The sequence below is a fragment of the Ovis aries genome, chromosome 8 (genome assembly GCF_016772045.2).
Source record: "Ovis aries strain OAR_USU_Benz2616 breed Rambouillet chromosome 8, ARS-UI_Ramb_v3.0, whole genome shotgun sequence".
In the NCBI taxonomy this organism is placed as follows: domain Eukaryota; kingdom Metazoa; phylum Chordata; class Mammalia; order Artiodactyla; family Bovidae; genus Ovis; species Ovis aries.
The window spans coordinates 17,253,435-17,270,809 of NC_056061.1; the positions used below are offsets into that span (position 1 = coordinate 17,253,435).

Genomic DNA, 17,375 nt, shown 5'->3' on the forward strand with positions numbered 1-17,375 from the left:
AGGGATTTCTGCTTGTTGATTTTATATCCTGCAACTTTACTATATTCATTGATTAGCTCTAGTAATTTTCTGGTGGAGTCTTTAGGGTTTTCTATGTAGAGGATCATGTCATCAGATCTTATTTCATTTAAAATTTTAACTTCATCTGACAGATGGAGAAATTCAGGGACATTCAGGATCAGTGAAGTGAGTGAATTGATTTATTGATATAACCCTAATAGCAAGGACTTCACTTTAAACCACATCTTACTTTATTAATATTCTTTCTATGGTGAATAAATAAAATAATGCCAGAAGAGTTGTTAAAAATACCATCTTTGTATCATAAAACTTAGTCATTTAGGGCATACCTATTTTGACTTAATCAGGTATTCTTAAGTAATTGTTCTAACTAATGTTTTTAGTAAAGAATTAAGTACATTTTTTGAAGATTATTTTATATCTAGATACAGCTGAGAATAATTTACCTTAGATACAATAATGTTTTTATCAGTGTTGCATCATAATGTCCTTTGTCATGAAAATGAAAGTCACTCAGTTGTTTCCAGCTCTTTGCAACCCCATGGACTATACAGTCCATGGAATTCTCCAGGCCAGAATACTGGTGTGGGTAGCCTTTCCCTTCTCCAGGGGATCTTCTCAACCCAGGGATCGAACCCAGATCTCCTGCAGGCAGATTCTTTACCAGCTGAGCCACAAGGGAAGCCCAAGAATACTGAAGTGGGTAGCCTATCCCTTCTCCAGTGGATCTTCCTAACCCAGGAATCAAACCAGGGTCTCCTGCATTGCAGGTGGGTTCTTTACCAGCTGAGCTATCAGGGAAGCCTGTGGCGTTTGGCATATGCTTAAGTATAAGGAGCAAACTTTTCTAGGAAGGCTGTGGTACATTTTGATACATACTGTGTGAGGGATTTTCCTCCCTTTTTATCCTAAAGCGAATGTGTTAGTGGCTGAAAAAGTCATTTAAATGTTTCAAATATAATTAAGTGTAAGGAATATTGGTTTACCATAAAAACATAATTAGTTTATTTTACTTTCTTTGTCATCTAGTCCATTAATTGCTAATAGCAATTTCATTAATAGTATATTTTTGAGACTTCTGTGAGGGAATTTTGCAGTTTCTAGCAAAAGCACACATGCATTTACCCTTTCATCCAGCCATCTCATTTATAGAAATCTATCCCAGAAATACACTGACAAAAATTTTGAAAATGCATGTGTACAGATATGTTTTATAGCATATAAGAGCATATAGTATAAAGACTGGGACTTCCCTGGTGGCTCAGTGGTAAAGAATCTGCCTGTCAGTGCAGGAGACACACGTTCAATACCTGGATTGGGAGGATTCCCTGGAGGAAGAAATGGCAATCCACTCCAGTGTTCTTGCCTGGGAAATCGCATGGACAGAGGAGCTTGGCGGGCTACAGTCTATAGAGTTGCAAAAGAGTTGGCCATGACTTAACAGCTAAACAACAACAATAACTATAAAAAGACTAGGAATAATGCACATGTCTGTAAATAGGGACTTGTTGAGTTAGTTATGGTTTATTTACAGGGTAGTACTATGCAGTTATAAAACTGAATAAGAAATACCTCTGTATATTGCCATGGAGTGATACTCAGGATCTTTTGTTAAGAGAGATAAAGGTGGAGACCAAAAACAAAAGAGTGTTTAGAATGTTACTATTTATATGGGAAAAGGTGGGAATATAATACAAGTTCAAATGTGCTTGTATTAAAAAATGAAAGAATGTATCATATTTTGTTAAGTGATTGCTTATAGGGATAAGTAAGGAATGAACTGAAGAGTCAGGAAATATACCTTACTTTGGAGTTATTTAAATAGTTCATATCATAAATACATATAATTAAATGAACCTAACGTACCTACTTGACAGTATAACCTTGTAAGAAGCACTTTAATTTTTTAACCATTTTTAAAGTATAGTAATTTTTCAATGTGTTAATTTCAGATGTATGTCAAAGTAATTCAGTTATATATATATATATATATGTAATTTTTAGAATATTTTCCATTATAGGTTATTATAAGGTATTGAATATAGTTCCCTGTGCTCTCTAGTAGGTCCTTGTTATTTATCTATTTAATATATAGTGGTGGTTATATGTTAATCCCACACTCCTAATTTATCTCCCACACACCGTTATTGTGTCCTCTGGTAACCAGAGAAAGCTTGTTTTCTATGTCTTATTCTCTGTTATGTAAATAATTTCATTTATATCATTTTTTTAGATTCCACGTATAAGTGATATCTTAAGATGGTTGTCTTTCTCTAGCTTCCCTGAGTATGATACTCTCTAGGTCCACCCATGTGCTGCAAATAGCATTATTGCATTCTTTCTTTATGACTCATAGTCCATTGTGTATACATATACCACATCTTCTTTATCTATTCATCTCTAGACACTTAAGATGCTTCCATGTCTTGGCTATTGTAAATAGTGCTGCAGTGATCATTGAGGTGCATGTGTCTTTTTGAATTAGAATTTTCTTCACACATATGCGCAAGAGTAGGATTGCTAGATCATATGGTAACTCTGTTTTTAGTTTTTACAGAGCCTCTATACCGTTCTCCATAGTGTCTGTACAAATTTACATTCCCACCAACAGTATAGGAGGGTTTCTTTTTCTCCACACCCTGAAAGGCACTTAATTTTTTTTTAAGGCACTTTAAAACATAGGCATTTGACTGTACATGCCAAGTGATATGTTGTCTAAATGACAAAGAAAACAATAGAAATATTACTGTTCTAAGTATTCATGTTGCTTATGGTAGTGCTGGTATTATTCTGGATTCTTATTTTTGTCTTGTTCAGTAAATGAAACAAAAAACTGATACCATTGATAACTCAGATCTTCAGTTTGTTTTAATGAAAGCACAGATATAATATATAGCAATTTATAATGTGTTTTATCTTAAAAGCTTTAAGAAGGGAAACCTGTAGAGGAAAATGGATTTCAGAGACATGTCAATCAATCCAAATTTTGAAACTGTGATGGCTCTGGTTTATATAATGCTTTCTTCCTATTATGTGTATTTGGAATAATTACATAATAAAAATGTTACAGAAAAGAGTTCATCATGTCTGTTTGGATACGTATTATTTCTTTTGTCCTGTTAGAGCCCTAGACTATCAGCTAATGTATAGATAATTTCATCTTATAAAAATAGAGCAGCTATTTGCTTAAGGTTTAAAAGGCATAACTCATAGTTTAGCATTCTTCCAGGGATATAGTGTTTTGAATTCTATCACAATTGAATAATTCTGGAATATTTTGCTCATGTATTAGCAGTAGCTGGTACAGTTTCCGCCAGATGAAGAAGCTCATATATTTAAAAGGTGTATGTCTCCTCTTTAAGTGCAAGTTCTGTTGGGACAGGGACTAAATGTATTTTGTTCACTTAAGGATTATAATAATGCTTGTTGTATATTAGGTACATAAGTGTTTGTTAAATGAATAATAAACATCTGTGCCTTTGTTATAGAATAACATTTACATAGCACTTGATATATTTTCAAAATGCTTTCAATTGTAATCTTTCATTTTTCCTCTCTCAAATTTCCCACATGTTGAAAAGGCTGGTATTATTCTCCATTTGGGGCTTCCCAAATGGTGCAGGTAAAGAACCTGCCTATCAGTGAAGAAGATGTAAGAGCTGCTTGTTCAATCCCTGGGTTAGGAAGATCCCCTGGAGGAGGGCATGGCAAGCCACTCCAGTATTCTTGCCTGAAAAACCCCATGGACAGAGGAGCCTGACGGGTTATTGTCCATAGGGTTGCAAAGAGTTGGCTGCGACTTAAGTGACTCAGCACACACGCACAGTCTCCATTTAATGAAAAAACAAAACAAAACATAGAAAATAGTGCTTGAATGTCACGTAAATCCCAGAAAATTGCAGTTGCTTTAGAAACCATGTATAATAAATAAGTAATTACAGATTTGGGGACAACTTTCTTTTAACCAATATGGATAAAGCTTTATGAATAAGTAAATATTTTGAATAAAAAATATTTTGTCTTTGTTTGAATCATAAAATTGGTAGGTTTAAAGGTCAAAATGAGTCAGTGGTCAACAGTTTCATACCTTTCAACCTGTAGAATAGTCAGACCAACTAGAAAGAAGATGGAAACTGTTATCCCTTCATCATTATCAACTTGCTAGTCACCCATGAAGCTGACAGCTGAATGGAAACTGATTTCTCTGGCTGCCCAGATCATTTGCATTAATTTTCATTCTTTAATTGTTTCTTTTTATTCATTCATCTAGAATCTTTCATTTTCATTAACAAAGCATGGCCCTTGGTTGACTAGTATCTATAGTGACAAAGCATGAACAGAACCCTGGCAGCAGTGCATTAGGGAGTTAAAAGAGCCATTGACTGCTTCAACCCATCTAGTCAAGTAGGAGCAAGAGTTACATCCTCCCCAATGCAGCAGAGCCATACTGTGTAGATACTTGATTGGGCAATGGAAGTTTGGTAATTAACTTTGCGTGCCAATCTGCTCTCCAGGTCCAGATCTAGGAGAAGAATCCTATTGCTGCCAAATGAAATTTAAAGTTAGGACCATGTGTCTGTTTCAGTTCTGGTTTCCTCGGTGTGTATGCCCAGCAGTGGGATTGCTGGGTCATAAGGTAGTTCTATTTCCAGTTTTTTAAGGAATCTCCACACAGTCCTCCATAGTGGCTGTACTAGTTTGCATTCCCACCAACAGTGTAGGAGGGTTCCCTTTTCTCCACACCCTCTCCAGCATTTATAGCTTGCAGACTTTTGGATCGCAGCCATTCTGACTGGTGTGAAGTGGTACCTCATTGTGGTTTTGATTTGCATTTCTCTAATAATGAGTGATGTTGAGCATCTTTTCATGTGTTTGTTAGCCATCCGTATGTCTTCTTTGGAGAAATGTCTATTTAGTTCTTTGGCCCATTTTTTGATTGGGTTGTTTATTTTTCTGGAATTGAGCTGCATAAGTTGCTTGTATATTTTTGAGATGAGTTGTTTGTCAGTTGCTTCATTTGCTATTATTTTCTCCCATTCCGAAGGCTGTCTTTTCACCTTGCTTATATTTTCCTTTGTTGTGCAGAAGCTTTTAATTTTAATTAGATCCCATTTGTTTATTTTTGCTTTTATTTCCAGAATTCTGGGAGGTGGATCATAGAGGATCCTGCTGTGATTTATGTCTGAGAGTGTTTTGCCTATGTTCTCCTCTAGGAGTTTTATAGTTTCTGATCTTACATTTAGATCTTTAATCCATTTTGAGTTTATTTTTGTGTGCGGTATTAGAAAGTGATCTAGTTTCATTCTTTTACAAGTGGTTGACCAGTTTTCCCAGCACCACTTGTTAAAGAGATTGTCTTTACTCCATTGTATATTCTTGCCTCCTTTGTCAAAGATAAGGTGTCCATATGTGTGTGAATTGAAAGAGACACATGTACCCCAATGTTCATCGCAGCACTGTTTATAATAGCCAGGACATGGAAACAACTAGATGTCCATCAGCAGATGAATGGATAAGAAAGCTGTGGTACATATACACAATGGAGTATTACTCAGCCGTTAAAAAGAATTCATTTGAATCAGTTCTGATGAGATGGATGACACTGGAGCCAATTATACAGAGTGAAGTAAGCCAGAAAGAAAAACACCAATAAAGTATACTAACACATATATATGGAATTTAGGAAGATGGCAATGACGACCCTGTATGCAAGATAGGAAAAAAGACACAGATGTGTATAACGGACTTTTTGGACTCAGAGGGAGAGGGAGAGGGTGGGATGATTTGGGAGAATGGCATTCTAACATGTATACTATCAAGTAAGAATTGAATCGCCAGTCTATGTCTGATGCAGGATACAGCATGCTTGGGGCTGGTGCATGGGGATGACCCAGAGAGATGTTATGGGGAGGGGAGGTGGGAGGGGGTTCATGTTTGGGAACGCATGTAAGAATTAAAGATTTTAAAATTTAAAAAATAAAAAACTAAAAGAAAAAAAATAATAAAGTTAGGACCAAAATAAATATATCCTGTCCATTGACAAATACTGAATGTTCATATATATATATATATTCAAATTCAATATTGAGTTAACCTATGGCTCTATAAAAATATTTTAGAACATAATAGAAGGGAACATATTTGTAAAGAAAAATCTGATCCTGAGAACAGAATTACAGTTACAAAAAATACTTGGTTATATATAGTTGGCATTATCAATAATAAGAAATATGACCAGAAGATGAGAAAAAAAAAATGCCTATAATAGCTGAAATTACAGTGTTAATGGTTGACTTGAGTAATGATGTATGGAAAACAAAAATGTAATATCATCTGATACGGGATTTGTTGTTCAGTCACTAAGCCATGTCTGACTCTTCACGACCCCATGGACTGCAGCATGCCAGGCTCCTCTGTCCTCCACTGTCTCCCACAGTCTGTCCAGATTCATGTCCAGATTCACCCCTCCCTCAGGTGGCCAAAGTGTTAGAGCTTCTGCTTCAGCATCAGTCCTTCAGTGAATGCTCAGGATTGATTTCCTGACAGGTTAGATCTCCTTGTAGTCCAAGGGACTCGCAAGTGTCTTCTCCAGCACCACAATTCGAAAGCATCAGTTCTGAGGCACTCAGCTTTCCTTATGGTCCAACTCTCACACTTGTACATGACTACTGAAAAAACCATAGTATACTCCCTGCAAAAAAAAAAAAAAAAAAATCATATGTTGAAATTCTAAGCCTCAGTATCTCAGAATGAGGCTATATTTGGATATGGAGTCTGTAAAGCAGTGTGTGTGTGCTAAGTCACTTCAGTTGTCTGACTCTTTGTGATCCCAAGGGCTGTAGCCTGCCAGGCACTTCTATCCATGGGATTCTCCAGGCAAAAATACTGGAGTGGGTTGCCATGCCCTTCTCCAGGGGATCTTCCCAACCCAGGGATTGAACACATGTCTCTTGCATTGGCAAGCAGGTTCTTTACCACTAGTGCCACCTGGGAAGCTTTAAAGGGGTTATTAAGTTACAATGAGGTCATTAAACTTAATTATAAGGTCATTGAAATGGGCTTCCCTGGTGGCTCAGACAGTAAAGAATCTGCCTGCAGTGAGGGAGGCGTGGTTCAGTCCCTGGGTTAGGAAGATTCCCTGGATGAGGGCATGGCAACCCACTCCAGTATTTTTGCCTGGAGAATCCCCATGGATGGAGGATACTGGCAGGCTACATTCATGGGGTTACAGAGTCAGACACTACTGAGTGACTAAAAACAGCACAGAGGTCATTAGGGTCGGTCTGAATTCAATATTACCATTATCCTTACAGGAAGTAATTTGGATACCAGACACATACAGAAGGAAGACCTCTGTTCAATGAAATGTGAAAATGTAGGGAGAAGATGGCCATTTATAGAGGGAAAACCTCTGTTCAATGAAATGTGAAAACGTAGGGAGAAGAAGGCCATTTATAAGCCAAGAAGAGAGGCCTCAGAAGAAACAAGCCCTGCCAGTACCTTGATCCTGGACTTCTCCAGAATTATGAGATCAATTTCTGTTAAGTCACCCAGTGTACAATCTTAAACTAATACCCATGTTAAAGGCAGTTAAAAGCAGAATCAACATTCCCCCCAAATTGAGTCAGGGATATAAAAGCAAAGTTTAGAAACTATTGGCAAATGTATTTTTTAAAGGTCAACACAGTAGAACAAAAAAGGAAAATCTGTGTGTGTCTTCTTTATCTTTGTATGACAGATTGAGATATGCTGCTATATCTGTTCCCATTCCTCCCTCCTCACCCCTAAAAATCAAAACTGTAGTGAAGAGAAGTTAAATAAAAGAAAATTCTCCTCAGTGGTAATTTTTAAGTCATAAATGAAAATTAAAATATTTGAAAGTAATTGTCTCAGTTTCCCAGGACTGTCATATCAAAGTACCACGAACTCAGTAGCTTAAACAACAGCAATTTATCATCTCAAAGTTTGAGAGGATGAGTGTTGGCAGGGCTGTGTTCACTTAGACAGCACTGAGAAAGAACTGTTCGCTGCCTCTTTCCTCTCTTCCGGTAGCCACTGATAGGCCTCAGCTTATAGATACATCGCTCCAGTCTTCTGTCTGCACCTGACAGCGTCCACGTGTGTCTTTTCAGGGCCTTCCCGCTGTGTGTTCGCATTTTCAGTTTATTTGATATAAGGCATGTTGGAATAAGGCTCAGCCTAATGACCTCATTTTCACTTGATTACCTCTGTAAAGACTTTGTTTTCAAATAATGTCACATTCATAGGTCCTGGGAGTTAGGACTTTGACTTATTTTGAGGGGAGAGATACAATTCCACCCATAACATTAATGTACCAAAACATTAGCAATGGTAATCACTGTATCATTTTTAAAAATTTTCTATTTTTTAGTAGGTATGTATTGCTTTTATAATCTGAAAAATGTTTTTCAGAAAGTAAAACAAATGATTTTTGTAAAAAGTCTCATTTTTGAATTCTGTACATTAGCTCTCAGTTTCTATGTTATATAATTCTGGTTGATTTAAATTGTTTTATTATTCAGCAAGAGTCCATTTGCATTAATGTAACATTTAGCAATCTGTCATCTGCATAATTATACATCTGTGATTCTAGGTAGGATAGAAGATGCTCCCATTTCTGAATTAAAATAGTCTCAGCATTTGTTATCTGAAGAGAGCAGACTGGTGTTATAGGTAAGAGAAGGACAATACGAATCAAGAAGGCATTTAGCAGTAGCATAGGAACAATATGAACACCGTCAGTTAACCCCTAAGGCCTGAGTCCCAAGCCCATTAGAGTTTTTTCACACATTAGGCAAGTAGGTGAGGCATCCTTATATCCTTATTAAGCTTCTTGTAGTCAGACAGTATATTTTGATTGAATGGTTTTTTGTGAGTTATTGAGTACTGCTTTTTAAACGTCAAAATGGCTATATCAGCTTTCTAATGACCTAACTTTTTTTTTTTTTTCCTAGATTTGCATGCAGTGGATAACTCAGTGTTTTTGGAATTATTTAGATTGGATAGAAATCTGCCATTACATTGCGACCTGTGTTTTTCTTGGTCCAGATTATCAAGTGTATATCTGTATAGCTATATTCAAACATCTTCAACAAGATATTCTACAGCACACTCAGACTCAAGATCTGCAGGTTTTCCTAAAAGTGAGTAACTTTATTTCTAGAGGAAAAATTTTGGTTGAAAGTTGTCAACTTTGATGGGGTGCCTAGTGCCAGATATTTTTCTGTATGCTCATGCAATCCTAAAAACAACCTTGAGAGGTAGGTATTATTATCTTTATTTTAGAGGTGAGGAAACAGGTATTAAGTACATTGCCCAAGATTTTACAGCTGGTGAATGCTGCTGAACTGTGATGGGGCTGGGATGTGAAGTTAAGCTGTCCGGCTACAAAATTTTGCTTTTAACCAGTATGCTGTGCCTAAAGGACTTTTTTTTTTTTTTTAATACTCCTGCATCTTATTTAGCTAATAAAAGTTCAAGTTACTATGTGTTAATACACAGCTTTGAAACTTTTTAAAAAATGTAATTTCTTATACCTTCATACTCTATTTTTCTAAATTTTAAAATATTTTTTGAAAGGTTTCTATGAAAGAATCTATCTTAACACTGTTTTTAAAGTCATTATTATATAGAAGTACAGAAGTTAATATTTTAAAGCAAGATCTAATAGCTTTCTTTCTCACAATAATGTGACTTTTGAAACTCTGGACTTTGGAAAATATATATAAATACCTCCCTATGTGTGATTCTTGCTGTAAATCCAACTTTGTTTTAAGTTTAAATATTTCCTTGAATTTAAAGTATATTTCCTGCCCCCTGCTACCCTCAGATACATATGCATATATATATACACTTACCCCAGAACCAACATTTGTCATATGTAGCTTTTTTCTAGGTGGACAAATAATTTCCATGTGAATTAATTTTATTTTTATTATTTATTTTTAGATTTTTTTCAGTCATTTTTCTTTTTTTGTTTCTCATTTATTTACTTTTATTAAAGGATAATTGCTTTACAGAATTTTGCTATTTTCTGTCAAACCTCAACATGAATCAGCCATAGGAATATATATATCCCCTCGCTTTCGAGCCTCCCTCCCATCTCCCTCCCTATCCCACCCCTTCAGGCTGACACAGAGCCCTGTTTCAGTTTCCTGAGACAGACAGCAGATTCCTGTTGGCTATCTATTTCACATATTGTAGTGCAAGTTTCCTTGTTGCTCTTCCCATACACCTCACCTTCTCCTCCCCTCTCCCCATGTCCATGAGTCTGTTCTCTTTGTCTGTTTCTCCATTGTTGCCATTTTTCTAGATTCCATATATATGTGTTAGAATATGGTATTTATCTTTCTCTTTCTGATTCACTTGTCATTTGATGATGTCTTTTGTAAGTAAATGTCATTGATCATTTAAGATTGATAAACTGTCAATTATTTTTATTTCATTAATACTAAATCCAAAAGGTCTCAAACTTCCTACATGTATCATAGAACTATGATCTTAGAAACATTCTTAATGAAATAAAGTATAACACAACCATGGCCATACAAGCAGAAGGAAAAGTTAGGTAGAAAAAGAAAAAAAAAATTATCTATAAAAGGTAATTTGGAGAACAGGGATGGTTAAGTAAGTGAGAATTATATTGAGGACAAAATATGGGTTCCTTTTCAGTAAGGGGCATTTTCATTAGTTGCAGTGGTCAGGTAAAGGGATTTCAGGGCCTAAAATTTCCCAAAATACTTAGGTTTGAATGCCTCCTTACCTATAATTATCTAATCTCTTATCCTACTTTAGTTTCTTTTATAGTATCTGTCACTGACTGAAATTATTTTAGATATATTTTTGTCAGTCTTCCCCAGTATAATGTGTAAGCTCCACAAGGATTGTGATTCTGTCTATCTCAGTTACTAGTGTATTTTTCAGTGATTTAAACAGCACCTGGAACATAGCAGGTACTCAATAAATACTTGTTAGAGTAAACAAAGAATGTAAATAAATATAAAGGGAGAGATTAATGGACTTAATTTTATTCACATTGAATAACAAAAATTATTAACAGCTTCCTTTCCACCAGAGGGGTGTCCATATATTTCATCATCTTTAAACCTGATAGATGCTGGTGATTATTGCAGTCTCACCTCTTCCTGATTGCTGCCAGGAATAATAATAGAGTTTACAAATGATGACCTCTTTAAATATTTCCCAAACTCTATTATGCTCTAGGCATAATGCTATCAATTTAAAACTAAAGAATTTTAAAATGAGGGTTTTTTAAAGATAAAAGATTATCTTTACTAAGTCCTACTTAAATTACTAAAATTTTAATTGAATTGGCTTAAATCCAAAGTAAGAGCATGTTGGCAAAGAATTAATTTTAGCAGTTGTCCTGGAGCTAACCTTACTTCTTACTCCTGCTGTTTACATTCACCTGAGGTATTAGGGAAAATGCCTTTCTAATACCATGACTTCATGTTATTTTTTGTTTCCAGCAAATAGATCTTAGGGTCACTGATCTCTTTTATGAGCAGTTATTTTTCTTGTGAGATAAATTCCAGTGTACTCTATTAAGTATGCATTTACATACCCCATTAACTACTCCATTAAGCCCAGTTAAAATGTCTTCTTTGAAAAGTATGTAAACATACATACACTATTTTTCACTTATTCACATATTAACCAATAATGAAATTTCGATTAAGGAAGTGATTTTATTCTTCCTTTCCTCAGAAAATCCACCAAGTCAGAAAGACATAGGATTTTACAAATCCTCATTAAACTGTTGTTGTTATGGGGATTAAACCTTTGAAATTATGTTTTATACTTTCTGGTCCAAAATCTCAGACTTGTACAAAGGAAAAAAACTTATCAATAATTCTCCATATAACTACATACCACAGCCATAATGATATTCTTATGTAGATTACATGTTATGCCCTGACTCTACATATTTAGTTAATGACTGTTTCTGAGAGGAAAGAGGACATAGAGTAGTTCAGGGGACTTTTACTGTTTATTGTATATATTTATGAGGGCTCTTTTTTTTTTAATTTTTGAAGAATGAGCCCCTACTTTTGTAATAAAGCTATTTTTAAAAAGGATATTAATCATTATATAAAAATAGATAGAACAAGCATCAACTGTGCTAAATGAGTTCAAATAATTAGACCCAGTTGAAATAGTTTCCAAAATATTGATAAACCACATACATGTTTTCAATTACAGTATTATCAGTTATTCTGAGAAACTTGAGAAAATGAGATGATTCCAGAAAATTGAAAATATGAAATTCTTTTCCTTGTTTGATTTCACGTATTGACAGAAAGAGATATGATAGAAGCATTGCTTTAGGAATAAAAATGTCTCTGAAGCATATAGTATAGAGAAAATACCAACTCATTCTGTATTCACTTTGGTTTAGGCTCAAGATTTGAAATTAAGTAATTGAGTCTAGACTCATTGCTTGAATTTATGGTAACTCCCCGAATAATTCTTCATGATCAGTATATTAAAAAAGATGACTTGGAATTTCTTAACTAAGTTTCACCTAATTAAAAAAAAAACAAGCAGAATAACTTGTTTATATTTCCTAATTTGATTAAACCACTAAAAGATTAGATAAATGCCATGGGTGTAAGTTTATCAGCAAGGTGTTGTCTTTAAAAGGCAGTATCTTTTTAGACACAACAAAAATGTGGGTTGGATAATAAGAGCAGCTAAGTGCATTATTCTCACACTATGGCATTGGATAAATTACTGCTGAGCTAGAAGACAACTTCTAAAGATGTGCTGAAAATCTTAGTCCTTGAACCTAACATTTTTCTGTGACAGATGATAGTTCAGAAAATTTGTAGGCATCAAACTTTCAGAAACAAAAACATTTAACAAAAATTAATTTTCTCAATATCTCAGACTCGAAAATCTAAAGTTGGTTTGGTTTGTTTTTTAATGAATCTCTCTCCCTTTTTCTCTCTCATATGCATTCCCTCGCTCCCCCACACACATACATACAGACACACACAAAAGCAAGTTTAGGTAGCCTTACTTTGATGGTATTTAAGAAGACCCACTGTTTTGGCAGACTAGCTATATTTCATTGCTTTCTGCATGCTAATAGGCTGGCAGTGATCTTGGTTTTAGTTTATGAATTCAACCCGGGGAAAAACATCACTGAAATGCCAGGCTGGGGGAAAAGATTGCCTTCCAGTGAAAATTAGGCTGTGAAGACTCAAAATACTTAATTAAAATGCTTCAAGTAAATCCTGCATATTACAGAGAAATCAATTTATAATTATGTAAAAATCAGATTAATTTCATCCCATCAGTAAATTGTCAAGTGAGTTTTTCTGTTGTTTCTACTTGCAGCTGTGGTTACTCGAACATGTTGGCATAAGAAATAGAGATCAGACTGAAGGAAAAAAAAAAAAACAACAACTAATTGTATAGTAAGCTCTTAAAAGGCAGAAGTGTTTATAGTATTAAAAATAATTCACCATCTGAAGGAACAGATGCAAGATATTCAGTGTGTTATTCAACTGTGGTTTTCGGTTAGGTTTTTTACCTTCACCTTACATCATTTGAGCCCACCTCAAGTTAAATTCTGCCACTCTGTATAAGTTTGGGCATGTTGCTTACCTCCATATGCCTAATTTTTCTCATATGTTAATTGAGTATGAAATATTACCTATCACTTAGAGTTGTGGAGGAATAAAATGAGGTGATATCTGTGAAATACTTGTACAGCATTATCTGGTACATTGAAAGTGCTTTAAAAAAAAAAAACTAGTGACTTGTTTCTCCATCTCTGTTCATCCTCCTTTTAGTGAACCCATCCATGCTTAACATTATAAATTTGTAGTGCAATCAAGAAAATCTAGCTCAATCATTTCAGAGAATGTAGCTTAATGAAAACATTCTGACCACCGTTGATGCTGTGAATGCTTACTGAATGACAGGCACTGGGCAAAAGGATTGCTCATCCACTCACTGACCCTGTCCAGCACCTGTGTTCCAAGCATCGTTCTAGTTACAAGCTAGGCCATGGCCTACCGCATTGACTTTAACGTTTTACTTATTACTGTTGTTCAGTCACGAAGTCATGTCTGAGTCTTTGTGACCACCTGGGCTGCAGCACATCAGGCTTCCCTCTCCTTCACTCTCCCAAAGTTTGCTCAAACTCTTATCCACTGAGTCAGGGATGTCATCCAGTCATCTCCTCCTATGTCATTCCCTTCCCTTCGTGCCTTCAGTCTTTCCCAGCATCAGGGTCTTTTCCAGTGAGAAAGCTCTCCACATCAGGTGTTCAAAGTATTGGAGCTTCAGCTTCAGCATCACTCCTTCCAACGAATATTCAGGGTTGATTTCCTTTAGGATTGACTGGTTTAATCTCCTTGCTGTCCAAAGAACTCTCAAGAGTCTTCTCCAACACCACAGTTCAGAAGCATCAGTTCTTTGGCACTCAGCCTTCTCTATGGTCCAACTTTCACACCCATACAGGACTACTGGAAAAGCCATACCTTTGACTATATGGACCTTTGTTGGCAAAGTGATGTCTCTGCTTTTTAATATGCTGTCCAGGTTTATAATAGCTTTTCTTCCTAAGATCAAGCATCTTTTAATCATGGCTGCAGTCACTGCCTGCAGTAATTTTGGAGACCAAGAAAATAAAATCTGCCACTGTTGCCATTTTTTCCCCATCTAGTTCTACTAGTAGATAAACAATGTGTGAATGAATATATAATATCTCAGGTACTGATAGATCTTAAATATAAAGAAATCAAACATGGTAAGGGAGTCAGAGAGTCAGATTCATAAGTGCTATTTAGATAGAGTCTAGTGAAGGCTGCTGTGAGTGGGTAATCAGAGACTGAATGAAGCAAAGGAAAAAGGAAAGCAATGCAAAGACTTCTGTGCAAAATCCTTCTGAATGAGAAGAAAGGCAAGTGTAAACGCTCAGAGGTAAGAATGGGCTTGGCCCACTTATAAAGTGTTGAGAGGGCCACTGTGCCCAAAACAAGGTGAGGGACTAAGAATGGTCAGGGATGAGGCAGGAATCAGATCACAGAAAGCTTTCTAGTTCATGGAAAAGAGTTTAGAAAACACAGTTTATGTTGTTATTGTCTATATATACAAGTGAAAAATTGAGGCTTGAAGAATCTGTAAACTTCCCCAGGTAAAACTAACTATCACAGGTGAGTTTGAACCCATTTTGGTCTGAATCCAAATTCTATGCCCTTTCTGCTGCTGCTGCTGCTAAGTCGCTTCAGTCGTGTCCGACTCTGTGCGACCCCATAGACAGCAGCCCACCAGGCTCCCCCGTCCCTGGGATTCTCCAGGCAAGAACACTGGAGTGGGTTGCCATTTCCTTCTCCAATGCATGAAAGTGAAAAGTGAAAGTGAATATTCTCAGTCGTGCCTGACTCTTAGCGACCCCATGGACTGCAGCCTACCAGGCTCCTCCGTCCGTGGGATTTTCCGGGCAAGAGTACTGGGTTGGGTTGCCATTGCCTTCTCCAATGCTCTTTCTAGTGTATCCCTAACTAATCTGTTTACTTTAAAAAAAAAAAAAAAGGACCCTAAATTCAGTGGGCTTTCTAATTAAATGCTCTCACTAGTAAAAGGAAACCAGTGGATACATACTTGAAACTAGATTCTGTGTACAAAGGAGAGAGGGAAGCTGCATATATGCCATATTGTATAATATTGAATACACACACAACATTGTGGTTTAGGATGGTAATTTTTAATACTTTTTTCATGGTTCAACGTTTGAAACTCAACATTAATGAAAAGAGCAAATCGTTTAAGGCACTTCAGTTGAAAATCCACTGCATAGAAAAAGAGAACGCAATATGTTCAAAATGAACTCCCCAACCAAGATATAAATTGTCCAGAAGTAATTTATTAAAAAGAAAAAACTTGAATAGAGTACTGTCTGTATAAAATGTGATAGTTACCTTATATAATTGTATATGTCTGCCTATTTAAAGAATAAGGGAATTCTTATTTTTATCCACAGTCCAATATACTTAGGTCTATAAATAAAAAGATAATAAAACAGTATTCTGAGGAAATGGCCCCTTTATAACTTGAATGATTGGCTGGCAGTCTAAGTGGTCATAATTACAAAGAAAAGTAATTCACTAAAAGGCAATTAGAGAATATTTAGGATAAAATCGGAGAAGGCAATAGCACCCCACTCCAGTGGTGAATCCCAGGGACGGCGGAGCCTGTTGAGCTGCCCTCTATGGGGTCGCACAGAGTAGGACACGACTGAAGCGACTTAGCAGCAGCAGCAGCCAGTACTCTTGCCTGGAGAATCCCATGGATGGAGGAGCCTGGTGGGCTGCGGTCCATGGGGTCGTGAGGAGTCAGACACGACTGAGCGACTTCACTTTCACTTTTCACTTTCATGCATTATAGAAGGAAATGGCAACCCACTCCAGTGTTCTTGCCTGGAGAATCCCAGGGACGGGGGAGCCTGGTGGGCTGCCATCTATCGGGTTGCACAGAATCGGACACAACTGGAGCAACTTAGCAGCAGCAGCAGCAACAGCAGGATAAAATGGAAAATATTCCACTTCGAAGACAAAGTGGAATCCAGAGGTTCTGAAATTTTATTCAGAATTAATATTGCCTGTGAATTTTAAATCTATATAATTTAAAGACATTTCTTTTAAAATTAATATTTTATATTTATCTTATGAAACAAGGCCTTAATAACCTTATTTGCCATTTTTATGGGTGTCTCTTCAATATAGTTATCAGAGTATTTTCTCTTTATTTTAGTATTAATGTCTAAAATGGGAGCCACAATTTAAAAAACATGTTTTAAGGAAAAGGTATTTTTAAACAAAGTAATAGCTATGGTTCTCCATAGGTAGTTTTTATTTTTAAACTAAAGTAGAGCAATAATTAAAAGATGTTAAAGTAGGTTTTACTTACTTTTGCTCAGGAAGAATTATTAGTGCTATTTTTCAAATGCGGTGATTTCCTATTGTAATTCACATATAATGAACAATAAGCATTCTTTTAAAAATCATAAATATGCACAAAGACAGTTTTTCTGTCATTAAGGTTTTTTTCTTCTAGTTAGAATAACGCATTACTATAATTCTTTTCCAACTTAGGTATAGTTTTAGTGAAGGGGTGATTAATGTCAAATCACACATAATTTAAATAGTTCCATGACTACAACAGTTAAAGTGAATTCTTGAATAGCAAGATTAGTCTTACTTCATTCCTACTTTTACACCAAAGAAAAAAATGAAATATGTTTGATAGAGAAATTTACAAACATGAGGTATTTCTGCTCTTCTTAAGATGAACATCTTCCT

The 17,375-nt window shown here is 35.8% G+C and overlaps 1 protein-coding gene across 2 annotated transcripts in view; it reads left to right on the forward strand.

Annotated features, from left to right (window-relative positions):
• TBC1D32 (TBC1 domain family member 32) overlaps positions 1-17,375 on the forward strand; it is a 198,437-nt gene that overhangs the window by 173,259 nt on the left and 7,803 nt on the right. For both annotated transcript variants that reach the window (XM_004011160.6, XM_015097326.4), the window contains one exon: positions 8,997-9,185. In XM_004011160.6, the coding sequence (XP_004011209.4) occupies positions 8,997-9,185 (189 nt within the window). The remainder of the gene's footprint in view (positions 1-8,996; positions 9,186-17,375) is intronic.